Raw genomic sequence first — 20,307 nt, 5'->3', positions numbered from 1 at the left:
CCATCATGGTGGATTTGTAGAAGATTTCCAACCACATTGGTGCAAACACGGCAAACTTTACGGTTGCGCGCCGGCGCGTTACTACCGGCGCCGCTCAGCCTTCCAAGTATCTATGCGCAACCATCGCCTATCATCCATTCTTACACACTCTGATCACTTTTTTAAGATAATATTTTCATCTGGACTGTTTTTATACTTCCTGACAGATACCCGACAGACATGACGAACACCGAGTCGGGCGATCCACCTCTCAATGCCGGACAGGCTCTGAGCGGACAGGCTACCGCAGGGCGCCGCGAGAGCTTCAGCTCTCAAAACTCGCAGACTGCGAAGGAGTGAGTTTTCATCGATCTGAACTGCGCATGCACTGGGACTTTATCGCAAATTTCAATGCTCGAGCAGCTAACGTCTCCTTAGATTCATCGAATCCCAGATCCGACTTGAAGCCGATGCGCGTGAAGTCCTTCCATATGTAAGCTTACCTTTTACTACGTATCTTAGAGATACAGAGAAGAATTAGAGACACTAACACCTATGCAAGTCATTCGACACTTGTACACAAGACTTAGGACCCCTTCGCCAATCCCTTTTCGCCTGCCTTACCTGCAATCCCTCCACCTCCGAAGAGTCATATACCCCCGCCGCCGTGTGCTACTCCTGCTCTATTGCCTGCCATGGCGAACACACTCTTGTCGAGCTCTTCAACAAGCGGAACTTTGTCTGCGACTGTGGAACAACCCGCATGCCCGCCTCCTCACCATGCACGCTTCGGAACGATCCCAAGACCGGCGCGAAAGGCGTGCACTCGGAACAGCCTCATCAAGGCAACAAATACAACCACAACTTCCAGAACAAGTTTTGCGGATGCGGAGAGGACTATGACCCCCATAAGGAACGTGGTACGATGTTCCAGTGTTTGGGTCTGGGCACAGTAGAGACCGGTGGATGTGGCGAAGATTGGTGGCACCCAGAATGCCTGATCGGACTGCCGCGCGACTGGTACAAGGGTGCGAAGAAGGATGGAGCTGCCGATGGAGAGGCAGCCGACGAGGATGAAGAAGAAGAGACGCCTCTTCCGCCCGGATTCCCCGCAGAAGAAGACTTCGCGATCTTCCTCTGCTACAAGTGTGTTGACTCAAATCCCTGGGTAAAGCGCTACGCAGGAACATCAGGCTTCCTACCCCCAGTATACAAAGAAGGCGGACTCTCGAAAGCCTCAGATGAAGAGACCAAACCTACCACAGAACCAGAGCAACCAAGCAACCCCAAGAAACGCAAAGCGGACGACAGCGCCGAAGAAGAAAGCGATCTTGCTACGAAGCGACCAAAGGAGGAGCCCCAGGACGAGCCGAAACCCGATAGCAACGACACCACCACCGAATCCAAACCCACTGCCACCCAAGATACCGACAAACCCACCACCGAACCCTCAACCTCCTCCAACCCATCCCCACCCAAACACACGCACCTCCCCACCACCGCTCCAAGCGGCACCTTCTCCCTCTTCCTCAAAGACGACTTCCGCGACCACTTCTGCCGCTGCCGCGACTGCTACCCTTACCTAGCATCGCACCCCCAACTCCGCGAAGAAGAAGAGACCTACGAACCGCCCATGTCTGAAGATGGCGACGGCGATGGTCCCAACGGCGGAGGCAGCACCGGCACCGGCAGTCTTCTCGACCGGGGTGAAGCAGCGCTGAGCAACATCGACCGGGTGCGCGCCATCGAGGGCGCAATGGTGTACAACCACCTGCGTGATAAGGTGAAGGAGTTCCTGAAGCCATTTGCGGAGACGGGCAAGGCGGTTAGTGCGGAGGATATTAAGTCTTATTTTGAGAAGTTGAGGGGCGATGAACAGTCAATTCGGGATGCGGCCTCTTCGGCGGCTGGAGGTGGAGGTGATGATGGTGATGGTGGTGATGGGGGTAATCGGAAAGAACAGAGTGGTATGTATATGCTGTTTTAATGTTGCGTTTTGTTGTGAAAGGGGAGTATTTCTTGCTTGGAATGTGGATTTGCTAACTTGGGTGATGACTTCTAGGATATTGATTTTGTTATGATTGTTACGGGATTGGTTGATGTTGTGGATACTAGGATGGGAGTAGGGTGCTATTTATGGGTTGAGGAGGGCGTCAAAGATGGGTCTCTTTGTATTTAGTAGCAAGATAAACGGCATATCCAGAGACTGTCATGATTGAACACAAAAGATACGTGCCACAAACTTAAGGTTTGGTCATATCATTGAATACAAGCTTGCTGGCTGGGATTTTCCCTGGATATCTAGCTCTGTCCACGAACATTGAAAATAAATTGCAAGATATGAGAAAACGCCAGTAATGCATAGTTAGAGATCCACACAAAATGCCACCCAGCTCTAAACGCCTTATATTTAGATGTCCTCAAAACTCACAAACAACCATCACTCTTTCAAGCGCTTAGTTGCCCTTCCCAACAAACTATCATCAGGCAGTCCACTGCGCTTCGTGCCAGGTAAGCTGCCGGAGCGGATATCGTTGTCGTCCTGTGTCACTCGGCGATGAGGATATTTGCCTTCAAATCCCTCGAAACAATTGGCGGAGATAGGACCCCCGTTCTTAAAGTAGGGATGTTCGAGAGCTTCTTGTGCAGTGATCCTCTTGGTCGGGTCGTATTCCAACAGGCGCGACAGCAAATCGAATCCGTCTGCCCCCGGTGTTCCAGCACTCGAGTTGGCGGAGTATCCGTTGTTCTTCAGGCAGTTCTGATACCAGCCTTCCAGATTGGACGATCTGTTGAAATGACTGGGTGCACGTGACATTGCCAATGACTGCAGCTGCGAATATTCTGGCATGGACACGATGCCAGGCCAGATCTCCTTGGTTGGAAGCCCCATGATTTCGATGATCTTCATCATCTGGTTGCGCTGAAATGGCACAGTCTTTTTACTGTCCATCTTGGCTTCCTCTCCTTTGAAGATGGGGCGGAGAGACAGCAGCTCCGCAAAGATGCATCCGACGGCCCACAAGTCGACAGCTGGGGTGTAGTGCCGACTCCCCATCAAGAGTTCAGGGGCACGGTACCAGATGGTGACGACAACCTTGTCTCCAGAGAAAAGAGAGTTTAGAGGTTTGTAGAAGAGACGGGCAAGTCCCAAGTCTCCGATGCGGATAGCACCGCTTGAGGTCACCAAGATGTTTGCCGGTTTAAGGTCCCGATGGAGTACCCAGTTGGTGTGGAGATACAACAGGCCATTGAGCAGCTGAAACAGGATCGACCTGACCATCAAGGCCGGAATGGCATGCCTCTGCGGTTGGGTATGGTGATGAATAATTTGCAGCAGATCATGCTCTGTGTACTCAAAGACCATGAAAATACACTTGTCCTCCAAGATGATTTCTGCTAATTGCACTACATTGGGGTGGTCCAATTCAGAGCACAAAGCCATTTCCCGGATGGCTGATTGGGAGAGGCCGGTATACTGAATGATTTCGCCCTCTTTATCCGGCTTGAACCTATAGCGAGTGAGTCACGTGATGATGTAGATATGCCAGGAGTGGGATGCCAACTTTTTGATTGCGAATTCCCCCTTCTGGCCATTTTTGCCAATGGCCTTGTAGACACGACCATAAGTACCACTGCTGATAAACCCCACTATGTGGTATCTATCGCGCACACGTACTTTGCTGGTGTAACCAGAGCCGGGAGGCTTTCTCGCATCTAGACTCTCTTTATGTAGGAAAAGGTGTCAGCAGAGAGACCATGCAACTTGTCCACAACTAACGTAAGAATTCAACAGCCAATCAAATTCCACGAGCAAGGATCAAGGGGGAGTGGTAAAAAAGTCCGAAAAAGACCAACACGAAAAGGGGGACAAGACGAGTCAAGGGGGAAAAAGGAGGAGGGTGAGGCGAGATTGTGCAGCCTCTATAACCGGCCGAAAAGCGGCGGGTTAGTCTGGAGAGGGAAAGCCATTACCACGTGGATAAAACCCGCCGAGAGAATTATAGAACGGGAAGCTCCTTCCAAACATCATGGAAAAAGACAGGCAGAACAGCCGTGGACAGACGTGGAGACAGGACTGTTCAAGGGCATGTAACGATTATATAAGGAAAGATAAATAGATCTGACAGTAGCGCAAGGTTCAACCAAAGTACATGGTGACGGAGCGGGTTTCAGACACACAGAGAGAGAGAGAGAAGGATAGTGGCAACACGGGCGAAAAGAGGGTGCTCGGAAGGGAAAAGACAGAAAAGCGTCAAGTCAAGTCAAGCTAAGCAGAGGCAGAGTAACAGTAACCGGTATTACCATCGACAGCAGCCTGCAGGCTCTTCTTCAGAGACAGACTTTGGCTGACGGTGGCCGCAGCGGGCCTGGAAGTCGTACTTAACGGGCCGGACGAGGAAGGCGGGTTTGTCAGACTCATGGACGAGGTGGAGGCGACCGGAAAAGAAGTCAGAGTCAGAGACAGTTGAGTGGGTTGAGAGATGATGATTAGTTCGTTAGGGGAAGTTGGTCAGGTAACTTGGTAAGAGAGGGTACTTTTAGGCTATCCGTGGAAACTGCAACGCTGCGATGGAGTCCGGGAACCATGCGCGGAGACACTGATCTCCACCACTTATGGGGAAAGCATACAGCGACGAAATGATCCAACAGCCTGCAGGAAGATGGTCAGTGAGTCGAGACGGACCAACATGCGCCGAGCGGAGTGGGAATTAACAAGAAGGAATCAAAGCCAAAAAGGCAAAAAGGAAGCACCGCAAAGCCAAAAAGCTAGAGAAGTCAAAGCCAAAGAGTGAGGCTGCATCGGGGGGAAACTGGCTGACTCATCACACTCATCGTCCAAGCAATCCATCCATCAGTCAACTATTAGTTACACGATGTATGGGTAGTCAGTACTTTGTCGGATGGCTAAAGCTGATTTGTTTTGTTATACAATTGACCTATGTTCATTTGCAATTACTGTTCTCCGTACTTTGTACTAAATATATCTTCTGCAGTCCATCCCTTGTAACTACTTGTCTTATCAACCAACCTTCTTCCCCCCTGGATGCCCCCGATAACTAACGCGGAGTTTCCTTGTCCCGACTATAGACGCCCATCCGCAACGTCATCAACACGCTGCTCTTCGGTTGCTGCAATTCCTCCATCCAACCAGTTGCAATGACTGGGTAGTCTAGCAGCAGATCTGTCCCCCATTTACTGACTGAGAGCTCTGGTGATTATTGAGACACACCTCATACTCAACAACATATCCCAACCACAATCATGGCCTCACCAGAGCCGATCCGATCTCGGGTCACGCCATACTTGATCTACCTCGTGTTTATCACAACATTAGGACCACTCCAATTCGGTTATCATCTGGTGAGTAGTAGTACACTTTCCACAACTACAACCTCAAAACCCCGCACGTACTGATACTTATTATCCGACAGGCCGAACTTAATGCTCCTCAGGCGGTGATCACCTGCGAGCGGAAGAGCATCCATTCCTCCACCACGGCCGTCTCTCTACCACAATGCATCCCCATGAACGCTTCGCAATTCGGCCTGGTGTCGTCGATCTACACCCTTGGTGGACTCTTGGGAGCCCTGCTGGCAGGGCCAGTTGCGACCAAACATGGTCGTCTCGTTGCTCTGCGAGCAACCACTCTGTTCTTCATCCTGGGGCCTGTGGCTGAAACATGCGCATCCAACATCTCCCTTCTAAGCCTGGGCCGGCTGCTGTCCGGCATTGGGGCTGGAGCTGCGATTGTCGTCGGCCCCATTTACATTTCAGAGATTGCCCCACCCAGCGCCAGAGGTTTCTTTGGTGCCTTCACACAGGTCATGACCAACGTCGGAATCCTATTGACCCAGTCCCTCGGATACTTCCTAAGCGAGGGCAGTAAGTGGCGAGCTATTCTCGCCATTGCCGGCTTCATCGGAGCCCTCCAGCTCCTTGGTCTCACCCTAGTCCCAGAAAGCCCCACCTGGCTCGCCGAGCACCAAAAGAGCAGTCTAGCCAGACAGGTTCTCCAACGGCTCCGCGGAAAGGATGCGGACATCGAGGAGGAAATCGAAGGATGGCCAGCATCAACAGCAGAACCGACAGATGGCTCCGGCGAAGAGCAATCGCTCCTCACGCCACCATCCGGCAACATGCCACCCAAACAACCTCCCGTCACGATTTTCCACGCCATGACTGATCCATCCTACCGACCAGCCATCATCGCCGTCGTCGGCGTAATGGTAGCACAGCAATTCACCGGTATCAACAGTATCATCATGTACAGCGTCTCCCTATTACAAACCATCCTTCCTACCACCGCCGCCCTCCTAACCGTAATCATCTCCGCCATCAACCTCGTCATCACGCTGGCCTGCTCCCCTCTTCCCGACAAAATCGGCCGACGATCCTGTCTCCTCCTCAGCATCACCGGCATGGGGCTCAATTCCATGCTCCTAGCCCTAGGCATCTACTTCAACCAGAAGGTCCTCTCCGCCGTCGCCGTCCTCTTATTCGTCTCCTGCTTCGCCGTCGGCCTAGGCCCTGTCCCTTTCATCCTCGCCTCGGAACTCGTCGGGCCCGAAGCCGTCGGCGCCACGCAGAGTTGCGCCCTAGCTGCCAACTGGATCGCCACTTTCGTGGTAGCGCAGTTCTTCCCCATGTTGAATGACGCTCTAGGCGGCCGTGGCAAGATCTATTGGGTGTTTACCGGCATGGCTTGTCTCCTTGGTGGGTTCATCTATTGGCGTGTTCCTGAGACGAAGGGCAAGACCAGTGCAGATGAGGTCTGGGGAAGAGATGATCGTCGACGACGGGATTGAGTGAGATGGTTGTTTGGGGTATCTTATTGCTTTCGCGTGCGTAATACTTTGCTAATGGCTCGGGCCTCTTGAACTATTACAGAATACAACATCTAGTTGTAGGAAAGCTCTGTGAGGTTCGCAGTGACCCCTCAAATTTAGTTATACTCAGTATGGTCTGGTATGGTATGGTATTCTCGTGGGACTCGCGTTTACTTTCGTCCTGTAATTGTTACCAGAGCAAAATTGGGTCATGACGTGTTCTATCTAACAGGATGGTCGTGAGATTGCGCTGCAAGACTATATGCGGAAGACAGACGTTTCTAGGAATTTCCAGGCTTTTGCATGAGCCGACTGCTTCAGAATAGTATGATTGCTAAAACCATTAGGGTAGTACTATGTTCTTCGTCAAATATCAAACGTGGAAGCCAGCCAATGCAACAAGGTAAAATCCTATCTCCAGTCTAACCCGTTACTATGCCCCATACCTGCACTTCGTAAAATCAAAAGGAAAGCTCAAGTGATAGAATCCGCAAATACTAACTAACAGACATTTCCATCATAACGTCAATCATTCATATCTAGCATGTCACATCATCCCGTCGTGAAAAAAAAAAGGGAAAAAAAAAAGATGATAGAAATCGCCGTGTCGGTCCCACAACCACTGCAAATTCACAGTAGTTAGGTACTACTTGCTAGCTGACATTTGTGGCGGAGCACGTTGCTGTCCATCCATGGGCGTAGCAGACTCCGCGGTATACTTCACCCCTGACATTAAGTCATCTCTGGCCTTTTCCGGATCCCATTTTGTCTCCGGGTTGTCGCATTTGTGTTTGGCCTGGCGTAACCATTCATCCCACGCTTCGGTCGATGGAGCCAGATTTCCTTTCCGGACCCATGCAATCTGCTTGGTTTCTCGAATAGCCTCCCACAAGGCTGTAGTGTAAGTTTTCGTCTTTGTTCTTTTGATTAGGTCGATCTTATAGCGGCTCAAATCCCACGTGTCGCCCGGCTCCATCAGCAGGGCTAGAGCGAAGTACAGGATATTGAGGACGATATAGGCGACACCGATGGCGATCTGCATCGTCCATCCACAGTTACTGAAGAGGATGATAGCCGCCATGAGAAGGACCGTGCTGCACGCCAGAAGTGCTTGGTGGCCTCGAGTCTTGAACACATAGCGACAGCTCTCTGCTCCACCGTACAACTCTCTCGTTATCTCTTCGGAGCATTGAACCACAATGAAAGCCCCGTTACGCGTTTTCATGACAATATCCCCTTGGCTTACCTTGGATGTCGTGGTACGGGTGGATAGCCTTGGATACCACTGCGCAGATAAACAGGCAGCGCTGGTGGACAAAGACATGGCGGCGAGGCCGACGAGAGCCACGCCGTCGTGGATCATGCCCGCCCAAATGAAGAGTCCGATGGTCATCAGAATCGAGATTAGTGTCACCAGATTCAACGGACAGAGCGGCTTCAGCGGGACGATAACCTCTCTGCCTTGATTGCCCGACTGTTCATTTTGCTTGGCACCATTCAGCTTTGCTCCTCTCTCGATATCATCCGCCTTTGCTGCGCTTTCGACGGCGTCCTTCTTTTCCCTATATTCGATTTTGTAGGATTGGAACTCATATTCCTCCAGATCCTCGAGCTTGTGGATGACATTGGCGAAGAAATTGAGTTCGGTGAATTGCGTACCGGAATAGACACCAATAATAGTCACTTCCTTGACCGAGGGGAGTCGATTGGGCCGATCTGTATCCAACAGCGATTCGGGCGCTGGTAGGATACGTGGGAACCCGGCAAATGGGGATGCTGTGATGGCCTGCTTATGCTTTTCAATGGAAGACCCTCCGATGACGGCCAGAAGCGAGACGATATCAAACCGCCAGCTCTGTGCTTCAGAATCGAGCGTTATCGGGAACCAGCCCATGTTGTCTCGATACCACGATTATGGCTGTTAATTTTGCGGAGATGTAACTGAAGAAGGAGAGAGTTTGCTGCAGAACCACAGTCCAACCATGAATACGAAGCGAGCTTTTTCGGCGATATGGTGGGGTATTTGAGGGGCCATGTAAGCGTAGGTCATGGAGAGTTGGCAGAGGTAAGGAGTCTTATAAGCATCTGTGGAGGAACCCAAAGGAAGCACTGCAATTTCTGGCGAGCTGAAGTTCAACCTTGGCCAATCGATTGACCGCAGCAACAGCTGCCAGCCACCTGTACTCCATATGATAGGTGGTGTTCAGGCGTTCGGCTGAGCTCGATTTGCATCCCGAACCGCTGCTGCATTAGCGGCCAGCCTAGTCGTGGACCCGACTCGGCAGCACACAGCTTAACTGCATCAAAGCCTCAGTCCGCTGGAAGGGGCGGTATGAGTGCATCAAGAGAGGTGGGGAGGAAGGAGGAATTCATCTTGTTCGACAGGCCAGTGGACTGTCAAAAAGTTCTGCAGTTGTTAGTTAGGTATCGATTTTGTGAGGGTAGCGGGAGAAAAAGCGACCAGCAGTGGATGGATGGCTGGAAACTTCAGTGGCTGGTTGCCGCGAGAGATCTGAGAAGTTCGTGGCCTCGATAGAGACCCTTAGTAGCAATCCCCTAACCTATTATAGGGAATGCATGCTGCACCTCATCCCAAGTTCGGTCGGAGGCAAACAACTAACCATGTCAGAGGTCCCTGCTTGCTGATCAGCCTTGGAGTAATGGCTCGACATGTGTACATTAAGCCCACTCAGCTGAGCGATAGTCACTCCTGCCCTCATCTCCTTTAAAATAACAGCTTGGGTAGTTATGAGCTGTCAGTCCGCCAATATTTATGTTGGTTTGAGATAGAGGACACGATGTGTTTAGTGCCAGGTGGAACTTGGAAGAGATGCTCTTAGTACTACTATGTCGCAGTACATAGCATCAAGTATGACAAAAAGCGTCCCTTGTCTACAGGAGTAACCCGCACTGCGCAGCAGCTGAGCCGTGCTGGATGGACTGTCATTATTATCGGCAGGCTCGCCATGTTTCCAAGACCTTCCATCTTGATTTACTTATCTGTTGTGACGTCGGGCGTTACTTGCACATAACAGTTTCATCCGCAGCAAGGGACTCCGTGAAACGTGTCGCGTCGGGAGGCCCCAGATTCACGGGAGTTGGTTGTCGTACAAGTATGAAATCTGGTTGAGCCAGGTGATAGACATGTATCTTGTAGTACTTCACGATGCGCAACCAGCTCGAATGCTGCGTCACTCACATTTTTATCCGTGACATGACTTGGGATTCGTTCATACATACATTCATAGTGATTTAAATATTGTTTCTCTTCGGGTGAAAACTCCGCTGGCTACTAGCTATCTACACATTGCTAATCATCGACTGTCAAGAGACTCCAGACTCCAGTAGATGCAAAGCCCGATGGGCCGAACCATGGTTCGTGATTGAGGAAAGTGGAGAGGGAACATGCCTAATGCCTTTGTTTCTTGAATTTTGAGAGATCCAAACCAAAATTTCCAGAGCAGCTTCAACTTCACCGCCTTCAGGCAACCATCTCAGGGTGATTAATCAGCTGGCATCTGACAGTCCCATTCTTTAACTAACTAGGTAACCAAAGTGAAACCACAAGATGAACAGTTACCCCATATTATTATTGCCTTCCATCCGAGCTCTTCGGTTAATTCATTGAACATGTTGAGTTACTCCGGGGGTGGGGGTTACAGGGCTGAAGCAGGGACGACTCGGAGGCAGTGATCATAGCCCCTCGTCTTTGCCTGTGTGAATCTTTCATATTAGAAAAAGTCCATTGGATGCGCCGGATCGAGGGACAGTCGATCTACTGGTCGGATTTGCTCTCATTGGACCTGAAGTCTTGGATGAAACCATGAGGGGTTCTCAGATGACGTTCAGGCAGCAAGAATTGTGCTCGGCGCAGCATTAATTGGATTCTGATGTTCCGTACATAGCGAGTGGATTGACCCTTCAGATGTAGTGAGCATACGAGAAAGTTCAGACTGTGACCGTTGAGTGGTCCATCCAGATGGGAGAGAGGCTGTTTGGAATAGCCACATCCTCATAGCCACATCCTCATAGCCACATCCCTACTAATCTCACCCTAACTAGGCTGCCAGTTTTTTCTTTTCTCTTCATTTCACAAGGCTCATGATCAGTCGTCCGGTGGGCCTGAACGTCTATCTACCAGCTTTCCACTTCTTCCATCACCTTCTAGCCCTATGGCATTCGGCGAATTACCAGGGTCCGATGTAATAGGAGGATTCTAAAGATCCAGGGCGTAACCGGCGGCTTCCGCAACTCCTCACTTGCTCCCTGTTGTTGGGAACTTGGGATTCGCCAGCAGCTATTAACCTTGTAGTAGCTTCCAAAACAGCAGCATAAATTGGAGTCCCGGGAACCCCGAGGTCCAAGAAGGAACACATCCAGCGGGACTCAAAAAGGGAAGACTTGACTGATTGACTGACAGACTGACTGACTGACTGACTGAACAGTACGACATCCACCCCCCGTCAAACCCCACTCACAATACGAGTTGCTGCAGCAGTTGTTCTTGATTTTCCTTCTCCTTTTTTCCCAGACCCAGTCCCGGTCTCCATCGTCAATTATTCTTAGTACTCCTTAGCTCTGATTATTATTATCTACTACTGGCGTGGTGGCTGTTGTTATTGTTGGGGTGGCTCTCCCCCCAGTCGTATTATTATTACTATTCACCCCGTCCAGTCCGTGCATTAAGCTTTCCCTTTCCACCCCATTTTCGTCGTCACCTTTTTTTCCCGTGAGCGCGATGCTCCTGGCTTTGCATCTCTGAAAGGTGCCAATTGCAGGGTGGGTGAAGTTCTCCTGTTGTTTTTCGTACCGTCCGATCGTGGCACAGTCTCCTGGTCTCACTCTGGGCGGACCCAGAGAGCACCACTTAGTAGTACTTTAGATCAGCCGGCAGTTCGACCTGACAGGCAACCACACCGTGACATCTCTCCGTCACCGGTGGTCGGGGAGCTCTGGCCGCTTTTCGATGTACTATATCTCCCAATAGCCCCTATGGCACATCATTGATGCGATAGTCCTTCTCTAATCCCCCTGTGATCGTCCAGTTTCCCGTGTTGACGCGACGTGTCCTCCGTGTCCTCCGCCTTCGTCGAACCTGTTCCCCCGCACTTCCGGCCGGTCACCATGGTGCGGTTACCATTGCCACAACGTCTCAGCAGCCATCTGGGTACGAAAAGCAACAATCCCACCCCCGGTCAAAGTAGGAGCACAAGTCCGATGCGGATGCCAGAGCAAAAGCCGTTGGTCCTGAAGATTTCGGTCATTCGGGTGAGTGAGAACGTCGCATCCACGAGCGCGCGGAGCTCGACGGAAGCTCTGACCACAGTTCCATCAATCCGCTAACCCCAGGTCGCACGTACTCTAGGGACGAAATCTTGCAGCTAAGGACCGAGGAGGGACCAGCGATCCGGTAAGTTTCCCTCTTGCGTATTGAAAGAGAACAGTGTTGTCAATTTGGACCGTTGTGGCTGACCAAAACCTTCTCTTCTGCAGTACTTGGTAGTCACGCTCGGAGACGCACGACAATCAACGCCCACAATTCCCAAGACCTTAAACCCAGAATGGAACGTGACATTCGAAATGCCAGTGGTTGGCGTACCGCTGTTGGAGTGCATTTGTTGGGATCATGACAGGTTTGGCAAAGATTACCTTGGCGAGTTCGACATAGCACTAGAAGATATCTTTCAGAACGGTGACGTTCATCAGCAGGTAGGCCCCCGCCCCCGTGGGGCTTGAATCGAACTGAGCTGATTTATGCCCTGAAGCCGAAATGGTATACACTCAAGTCAAAGCGAAAACCGACAAAGAAGAAGGACAGTATGGTCTCTGGGGAGATACTTCTCCAATTTTCACTCCTCGACGCATCAAATCCGACCGCTTCGCCAACAGATACCTATCACAAGTTCAAAACGCTGGTTTCTTCTGGTGATGAGGAGGATGACTTCCCGCAGATCCCATCCATCACGCTGGACGATGCCGACAGGGAGGAAGAGACTTCGGATGAGACAGACGACCCTACGAAGCCCGAGGTCGTCGAGAAGAGAAGACGCAGACTACGTCTCAAGCGCTTGAAGCGCAAATCTCTTGCCGCTAGAGCCTATCAATTCTCTGGTGCTGGCAATGGAGTACAGGGTATCGTTTTCATGGAAATTGTCAAAGTGACAGACCTTCCGCCGGAACGGAATGGTAAGACGCGCCAACTCTCATGGACCCTCCTTCTCCTCCTTTGCTGACCCGCAACAGTGACGCGCACTTCTTTTGACATGGATCCCTTCGTAGTCACATCTCTCGGCAGAAAGACGCTTCGAACGCCGGTAGTGCGTCACAATCTCAACCCAGTTTACAACGAGAAGATGGTCTTTCAGGTCATGAAACACGAACAAACGTATACTATCGGGTTTACCGTTATGGATAGAGACAAGTTCTCCGGGAATGACTTTGTCGCTTCCGCTTCGTTTCCCATCCAGACGCTCATACGGTCCGCTCCCGACGCTGACCCAGAAACCGGTCTATACAAATTTGTCGACCCGAGTCTTGATCCCACGGGCGCTGATCAAGGCCATTCCAGCCGGCCCTCAGAGATAAAGATCGCCATCAGCAGATCGCCTTCGGCCAACAGCTTGTCGACTTCACCGAAGTTCGGTACAACACCCAAAGGTTCTTCTACTTCCCTATCAAGCCAGACACTGCAGGAACAATCCTCGACACTGCTCCCTCCGCGAAGTATCCCTGAAATCCCTGAGAGCAGCCAGCCCTCCACCCCAGCAGCGGCCGGTTTTGAAGGCGATCCGATTGGTCCGCTCGAGTCGAATGGCCTTCAGGTCTATCGCATACAGTTGGCCCTGAAAAACAAGGAAAGATGGGAGGACAAGCACTTCCCCGAACTCTTTGTCAAGGCAAAATACATGCCTTATCGTGCACTGCGGCAGCAATTTTGGAGACTCATGCTTAGGCAGTATGATGCCGATGACAGTGGCCGGATTGACAAAGTCGAGCTTACGACGATGCTCGACACACTTGGGTCAACCCTGAAGGAGTCTACTATCGACAGCTTTTTTGAGCGGTTCAGCTTGGAGAATCAGCCCAGTGATACGATGGATCTGACATTTGACCAGGCCGTGATCTGTCTGGAAGATACACTACAGGCTTTGCAAAAAGACCCTGGCTCACCTCCCAAGAAACTCACACCCACGCCGTCGACAGCTAGCCGTGAGAGTGATGAACAATCTAGTGGTGATGAGCTCATTATGGAACCTGGCTCACACAACGCCAATCCCCAGACTACATCCGTACCAACGTTATCAAGTGATGAGCACCCGAGTTCAACGGAGGAGGACCTTCTCCCAGATGACCTGGGAGACGAACGAGGTGTGGAGCACGTTATCGAACTCAGAGAATGTCCTCTATGTCATCAACCGCGCCTCTCATCACGCTCCGATGCCGATATTATCACACACATTGCCACCTGTGCCAGCCGAGACTGGAGACAGGTAGACAATCTCGTCATGGGTGGGTTCGTAACATCGAGTCAGGCGCAGCGCAAGTGGTACACCAAGGTGATCACCAAGATCTCCTATGGTGGGTATAAGCTGGGTGCCAACTCGGCCAACATCCTCGTTCAGGATCGAATCACAGGCCAGATCAATGAAGAGCGTATGAGTGTCTATGTCCGGCTGGGAATCCGGCTTTTATACAAGGGCCTTAAGAGCCGAGAGATGGAAAAGAAGAGAAGTATGATTACCCCAGTTCAGTTCCAGCCTGCCTCACAATCACTGACTGTCTATCACAGTCCGCAAAATCTTGAAGTCGCTCAGTATCAAACAAGGCAGGAAGTACGATGACCCGGCATCGGCCAGTCAGATCCGTGACTTTATCAACTTCCACCAACTCGATATGTCCGAGGTCTTGCTCCCCGTGGAGAAGTTCAAGACCTTTAATGAATTCTTCTACCGTGCGCTCAAGCCCGATGCTCGGCCTTGCTCAGCCCCTGATGAGCCCGGGATTGTAGTATCGCCGGCCGATTGCCGAGCCGTCGTGTTTGACCGCCTGGAGGAAGCGACCAGCATCTGGGTCAAGGGGAGAGAGTTCTCCGTTGCTCGACTTCTAGGCGACGCATATCCCGAGGATGTGAAACGCTTCAAGAACGGGGCTTTGGGAATCTTCCGTCTTGCGCCGCAGGACTACCACCGCTTTCATATCCCCGTGGACGGGGTTTTGGGCGAGCCCAAGACCATTGAAGGTGAATACTACACGGTCAATCCGATGGCAATCCGTTCCGCTTTGGACGTCTATGGCGAAAATGTACGGGTTCTGGTACCCATTGATTCGGTTGCTCACGGCCGAGTCATGGTGGTTTGCGTGGGAGCCATGATGGTGGGAAGTACGGTCATTACACGGCAGGCGGGAGAAAAGGTCTCCCGGGCCGAAGAGCTTGGATACTTCAAGTTTGGAGGAAGCACTCTCCTGCTCCTCTTTGAAGAGGGTGCCGTGAACTTTGATAGTGACCTGGTGGACAATTCGAAGGGTCCTTTGGAAACATTGGTAGGCAGCCTTCTGTTCTGATTCTCACGCGTAGTCAGTGCTAACATACTTTTTCCCTTGCAGATCCGAGTCGGCATGTCTGTGGGCCACAGCCCTGGCGTCGCTCAATTTGAGCCCGACATGCCGAAGAAGACAGAAGATGTCTCTCTGGAGGAGATGCAAGCCGCCAAGCGCCGAATCGAAGGCAGTCTGGCACCACCGACTGATGCAGTGGCCTTTGAGTAGGAGAGGACCAGCGCTTACCATGCGTGTGGCCTTTCCCCGATTCTCTTGAGACGAGTCAATTGGGGGAATGATTCATTTCGGGCGTTTACCGGTACATGATCACGGCCAGGAGCCGTCATAGCGATCTGCAGCATACTTGTAAAGAATACCTACCATGACGAAGCCGGACGACTACTGAAAGCAAGCAATCATGCGGGGCTGTACACATTGATTAGATACTAGAATATACGTAATGAACATAGGTGCAAATATTGAAAGTATTCTTTATCATGATTTACTGAAGAAAACAACTTCGATGTAGTAGTGGTGACTTTACATTTCGCGGGCCAGCGGTGTCACCCGAAACGGGCCTAGCGCCGTCCCCACGCGCCACGACCAAAACAAGCGCGTGCTGCGGCAACTCGTAAGAGCCAAATCCCCCCGTCATCCCGACGCCAGAGCTTGGCCCTTCTGCGCAAGGAGCCCTGTGGGAGTTTCTGCCATTCTATCTTCAATCTCGATTCGCCTGATTCAATCGGTCGCCCGCTGTCGCCGCGTCTTCTGAAAGGGTGGTTGTACCGCGCAACCCGGCTATCGACAACACGTCCCTCGGACCGCCCACACCCACCCCCCCGTTTTGCGTCCCGTCGAAAGCTACCCGTCGACTACCTGCGACCGCGCGATTCCGCATCCCCCCCAACCAGATTCAAAGATCAGAAAAGGAAACCCGGAGGAGCGTGTCAAAAGTACGGTTGTCAATCCCACTACTTATCGTCTGCGAATTGTTCCGGAAGTGGAAGGAATTTGGCGGTGACGGAGAGGTCCTATCAACAACGAAAGCGGGAGGAATTCTTCGCGGCCAGCTTCAGCTTCAGCTACCATTTGCGCTTGATTTCTTCCCGGCAGGAAACAAAGACACTGCGCGGGACAGAACTGTACTCGACTTTTTTGCAGTTCGATATCTACGCTCCTTACACCTTTTCATTTGTTGTCTGCCCTTACGACCCCGCCTTCTGAGTCCGGGCCCTGACATGACCGTCACTGTTTTGACTACCTCTACCACCAAGACGAAACGTCGCGAACCGTTACTGGCCCTTGATATGGCAACGTCCCAGGCGCAGGCGCGTCCTGCCGCGCCTGGAAGAAGCTCGGGGAGGAGAACGAGCGCGCGATTGAGCTTGAATAAGCAGGATCGGAGTGAGGAGAAGTCGAGTGCTGCGGAGAAGAAACGGAAGGCTGGTGAGTGACCCTGTGCGATTGGAATGGAGGGCGATCGCAAGTGGTCGTGGCTGCTTTATGCGGTGAGCGTAAAGGACGAGTTGCTAATACAAGGTCTTGGGTTTGCAGTACCGTTTGAGGAGGATATCGAGGGGTTCCAGTTCTCGCGCATCACGACCAAAAAGGCCAAGCCATCAGAGCCTAAAAAGGTACCATCACCTGTCCTGGAAGAGCCGGCACAACCGTCACCGAGACGAGGTCGACCGCCGAAGAAGCGGGTGGAGGAGAAGAAAACGGAGGTTGCGGAGGAACCGAAGAAACAGCCTGAAGGGACTGGGAAGAGGAGAACGAGAGGCGCTGCGAAAAATTCGGCAGCTCCGGTTGAGCCTGCGCCTGAACCCGAACCCCAACCACAGCCACAACCTCAGCAACAACGTTCTACGCGCTCAACACGAAAACATGAACAAGTCGAAACGGTGCCATTGGAGAAGAAGCGGAGGAAAGGCAGGCCGAGTAACTCGAAGACCGACACACTCCAACAGCAGCAACCGCAGCCGCAGCCACAGCCGCGCAATGGCTTTGTGTCTCCAGAGCCGCAACAGTCCGCAACAGCTACTACAATTGCACTGCCGTTGGCGGATACGCCAGTCATTCAGCGCAACAAGGAGATGCGGGGCAAGAAATCTGTGAAAGGGGGGAATCGACGGAGCAGTCTTGGGATGAGAGGACGGAGAGCCAGCTCGCTGATTGACTCGGGGGCGTCTAATGGTGGGCAATTCGTGACTTGTGTGTGTGTGATGGAATGCTAACGACGTTGCAGCTTTACCACACAAGAAGGTTGATACCGCAGATTTCTACAAGCACATCGCGGCTGACCTACCGGAGCCTCGGAGGATGCGTCAGCTCTTGATATGGTGTGGCACGCGGGCAATGGGCGATAAGCCATCTGGGTCGCGCTCAGAGGACGAGAGCGCCCGTCTAGCTGGTACGTTCGGTAGCCGGGATGTGAATACATAAGCTAACATGTCTCAGCGCGAGTCATCCAGGAAGAGCTGCTGAAGGAGTTCTCCACCAACTCGGAGCTTTCCAACTGGTTTGGAAGAGAGGATGCCTCCCCTCCTACTCTGGTGGTCAAGAAGGAGAACCCAAAGAATATCCAAAATGCGGAGAAGATTCAAGAACTGGAAGAACAAATACAAAGGTACGCAGAGTCAACTAGGACAGCAGCAGGCGAGTGCTAACGGTTACGTGTTAAGGCTGCAAAAAGAGCGACACGCTCTCAATGCACTCCTACGGCCAGCAGACATCCCTCGAATCAAGCCCGCACCTCCCGAACAATCCGAAGCCGACTCTGTCCCATCATCCTCACAATCATCACCGCCCGAACAAATCGACCTGTCTCTATTAGAACCGTCGCAGAGGATAATCTTTGCACAGATAAACCCCGAAGCCGCCAAACAACAAGCAGACACCCAGCCCATGGAAACCGAGCCATCAGCTCCCGAACCAAACCTCTTACCCCAAATGTCACCGTCTACCGTCTCCACCCGACTCTCTCGCATCACCAACTCACTCGCACCGACCCTCGACTCTCTCGCGGCTGGAATCCACGACATCGACCTGTACCGCACAATGTCCGACACAGTCTCGACCCGCATCCTCCGCATATGCGCCGAGCGGCTCGACGAGCGCGACGCACGTCGTCGACTCGCAACGGCCGAATCCAGTGCCGACGGAAAAAACAATCGTCAAGACCTCAGCCTCCGGCCACGACCCCGAGAAGACCTCGGCGTGATTTTGGGGGCGTTGAGCCGGGTAGAACGTCGCTCGACGTAGTCTGTCTCAACCTACGGAGAACCAATCACATAGGATGGCTCTTTGTGTTACTATACATATCCATGAAAAAGAGGAAAGCGGTTCATTACAATCTGTTATGTCATGTATTTGCGGACTGGGCTGTGCAGGGCAGGGCAGGGACTAGCCTTGGCGTTTGATAAATTCTATTTTCCCTTTGGTTGGGCGTTTACTTTTTTCTTTCTTCAGCAATGGAGTTGGGGTGTGTGTATGAATGGATGGATGGATGGATGGATGGGGGAAGGAACAACAATATGATAGGATAGGACATGGTCAGTAGGATGAATAGTATACTACTCTCGCCGTACATTATCTGCATGAAGATACTTCAGGCCCGTTTATTGAGTTGTCCATACGGAGTATGTAGTAGATAGGTAGATAATCAGACAGATAGCAAGGATAATTCTACAGCAAGTAAACCTGCAAGACAGTTACTTAGGTGAACTATAGATAGTTGGCAAATAAAGTGCTGACTGGTATGCACCTGTTCTATTTCAGTCTAGCCTAGACTAACTACTACTATCTACGGCGTAGTAGTAGTAATCAAACCGGTTTCTGTTTCTTATCTTCATGCTTATTGCTTAGTGTTTAGTAGTTTGGTCAGTGTTTATATTTTTATACGTTATGCATGATGATAAGCGTGATGATCGGCAAGTGGCTACTAGGCTTACGCGTCATCAGGGATGTCCATGCTAAAAATTTGCAGATTGCAGATTGCAGATGGCAAAATGAATGAATGAATGAATGAGAACTTGCTGGATTAGAATAATGCAGTGTCTGTTGATGGGATGATTAAGGTGGGTGGTGGTTTAGTTGGTTATTTTTAGATACATTGTGGTATGTTTCAGCCTGTTAGGTCGTCCTCTCTTTTCTCTACTTAGTAGTAACTACTCCGTATGGAGTAGTTACTTGGTAGGTTATGTATGTAGTTATTGGGTATAGCAGTGTATCATTATTCAGTTATTCAGTGTAGTATGAGTCATGGTACGTGCTATCGTCTCGTAGTATCATGTAACTTAGTGGTACTTGCTATAGTATTTAGTATTCCTTAGGAGGAGGGATGGTTGGTGGTGGTGATGAAAGACCGGGTTGTAAGTATTGTGTGGGTTGGAATGTGGGATTGTTAGTTCGATGCTAGTCGTGAACATTCATTATCCTTTGCTGGAATAGAGGTGGATAGAGCGAAATGATACTACATGGCCATTGGAGTAAAAGAATGTTTTAACATTTCAATTAGCCTATCGTAGATCTAATATCATATCTATTTACTATCTGACCACTTAGTTAACAGTAATGATGACTCTGAGTAGGGAGTACAGTTGATCGGATCATGATCATCACTGCATGATGATATATATATTCTAAAATTCGATTCTTTCACTACGTCTATAGTAGCAGCACTCAAACTTTAGGGTCAATACTTCTCTTTTGATAAAGCAAACCAACATACTAATACAAAACTCTAGAGCACTAGTAAGTACTACTTAGTAGATTTAAACCACACACACTATGCTCCCATCAACATTATATATGAACTCATCTACAGTATCAATTGATCTCATTTTGTTCGGTTGTAACACTGGGTGGTATTAAATGTTAACAATATATTTTGAATCGTATTGTCTAAGAATTTCATCACCCATCCAGTCGAGAATTCTAGTCTACTTGATAAGCCTACCAT

At 50.9% G+C, this 20,307-nt stretch overlaps 8 protein-coding genes across 8 annotated transcripts; 5 read left to right on the top strand and 3 right to left on the bottom strand.

Annotated features, from left to right (window-relative positions):
• Positions 1-219: 219 nt before the first annotated feature.
• ASPBRDRAFT_57139 (putative metaphase-anaphase transition protein (Mlo2)) lies at positions 220-1,966 on the top strand (the record flags this gene model as incomplete). Its single annotated transcript, XM_067627694.1, has 3 exons — positions 220-335; positions 418-472; positions 542-1,966. 3 exons carry the CDS (start codon positions 220-222, stop codon positions 1,964-1,966), a joined length of 1,596 nt encoding a protein of 531 aa, XP_067476717.1.
• A 453-nt stretch (positions 1,967-2,419) lies between these two features.
• ssn3 (cyclin-dependent serine/threonine protein kinase SSN3) lies at positions 2,420-4,012 on the bottom strand (the record flags this gene model as incomplete). The annotated part of the gene is made up of 3 exons (XM_067618338.1): positions 2,420-3,491; positions 3,546-3,705; positions 3,958-4,012. 3 exons carry the CDS (start codon positions 4,010-4,012, stop codon positions 2,420-2,422), a joined length of 1,287 nt encoding a protein of 428 aa, XP_067476716.1.
• Positions 4,013-5,244: 1,232 nt separating this feature from the next.
• On the top strand, positions 5,245-6,788 carry ASPBRDRAFT_57137 (putative MFS glucose transporter; the record flags this gene model as incomplete). Its single annotated transcript, XM_067627693.1, has 2 exons — positions 5,245-5,343; positions 5,415-6,788. 2 exons carry the CDS (start codon positions 5,245-5,247, stop codon positions 6,786-6,788), a joined length of 1,473 nt encoding a protein of 490 aa, XP_067476715.1.
• Positions 6,789-7,455: 667 nt separating this feature from the next.
• On the bottom strand, positions 7,456-8,703 carry ASPBRDRAFT_32309 (uncharacterized protein; the record flags this gene model as incomplete). The annotated part of the gene is made up of 1 exon (XM_067623002.1): positions 7,456-8,703. The coding sequence occupies one exon, from the start codon at positions 8,701-8,703 to the stop codon at positions 7,456-7,458; it is 1,248 nt and encodes a 415-aa protein (XP_067476714.1).
• A 2,354-nt stretch (positions 8,704-11,057) lies between these two features.
• Positions 11,058-11,940, bottom strand: ASPBRDRAFT_45802 (uncharacterized protein). Its single transcript, XM_067625493.1, has 2 exons — positions 11,855-11,940; positions 11,058-11,588 (listed from the first exon to the last, which is right to left on the bottom strand). The coding sequence occupies exons 1-2, from the start codon at positions 11,933-11,935 to the stop codon at positions 11,382-11,384; spliced, it is 288 nt and encodes a 95-aa protein (XP_067476713.1). The 5' UTR covers positions 11,936-11,940; the 3' UTR covers positions 11,058-11,381.
• On the top strand, positions 11,934-15,575 carry ASPBRDRAFT_131566 (putative phosphatidylserine decarboxylase Psd2; the record flags this gene model as incomplete). The annotated part of the gene is made up of 7 exons (XM_067618339.1): positions 11,934-12,077; positions 12,175-12,219; positions 12,303-12,518; positions 12,575-12,995; positions 13,053-14,540; positions 14,599-15,350; positions 15,414-15,575. The coding sequence occupies 7 exons, from the start codon at positions 11,934-11,936 to the stop codon at positions 15,573-15,575; spliced, it is 3,228 nt and encodes a 1,075-aa protein (XP_067476712.1).
• Positions 15,576-15,983: 408 nt separating this feature from the next.
• Positions 15,984-16,694, top strand: ASPBRDRAFT_657402 (uncharacterized protein; the record flags this gene model as incomplete). The annotated part of the gene is made up of 1 exon (XM_067628578.1): positions 15,984-16,694. A coding segment is annotated over one exon (588 nt), but the record flags the coding sequence as incomplete, so codon positions are not given.
• On the top strand, positions 16,695-18,786 carry ASPBRDRAFT_279108 (Mis12-Mtw1 family protein). Its single transcript, XM_067622446.1, has 4 exons — positions 16,695-17,540; positions 17,593-17,757; positions 17,805-17,973; positions 18,029-18,786. Exons 1-4 carry the CDS (start codon positions 16,817-16,819, stop codon positions 18,606-18,608), a joined length of 1,638 nt encoding a protein of 545 aa, XP_067476710.1. The 5' UTR covers positions 16,695-16,816; the 3' UTR covers positions 18,609-18,786.
• The last annotated feature ends 1,521 nt before the right edge of the window (positions 18,787-20,307 follow it).

Source organism: Aspergillus brasiliensis, assembly GCF_001889945.1.
Source record: "Aspergillus brasiliensis CBS 101740 unplaced genomic scaffold ASPBRscaffold_10, whole genome shotgun sequence".
NCBI classification, from domain to species: domain Eukaryota; kingdom Fungi; phylum Ascomycota; class Eurotiomycetes; order Eurotiales; family Aspergillaceae; genus Aspergillus; species Aspergillus brasiliensis.
Note: the sequence above shows the minus strand (reverse complement) of the source record. Positions and strands in the feature narration are given on the sequence as shown.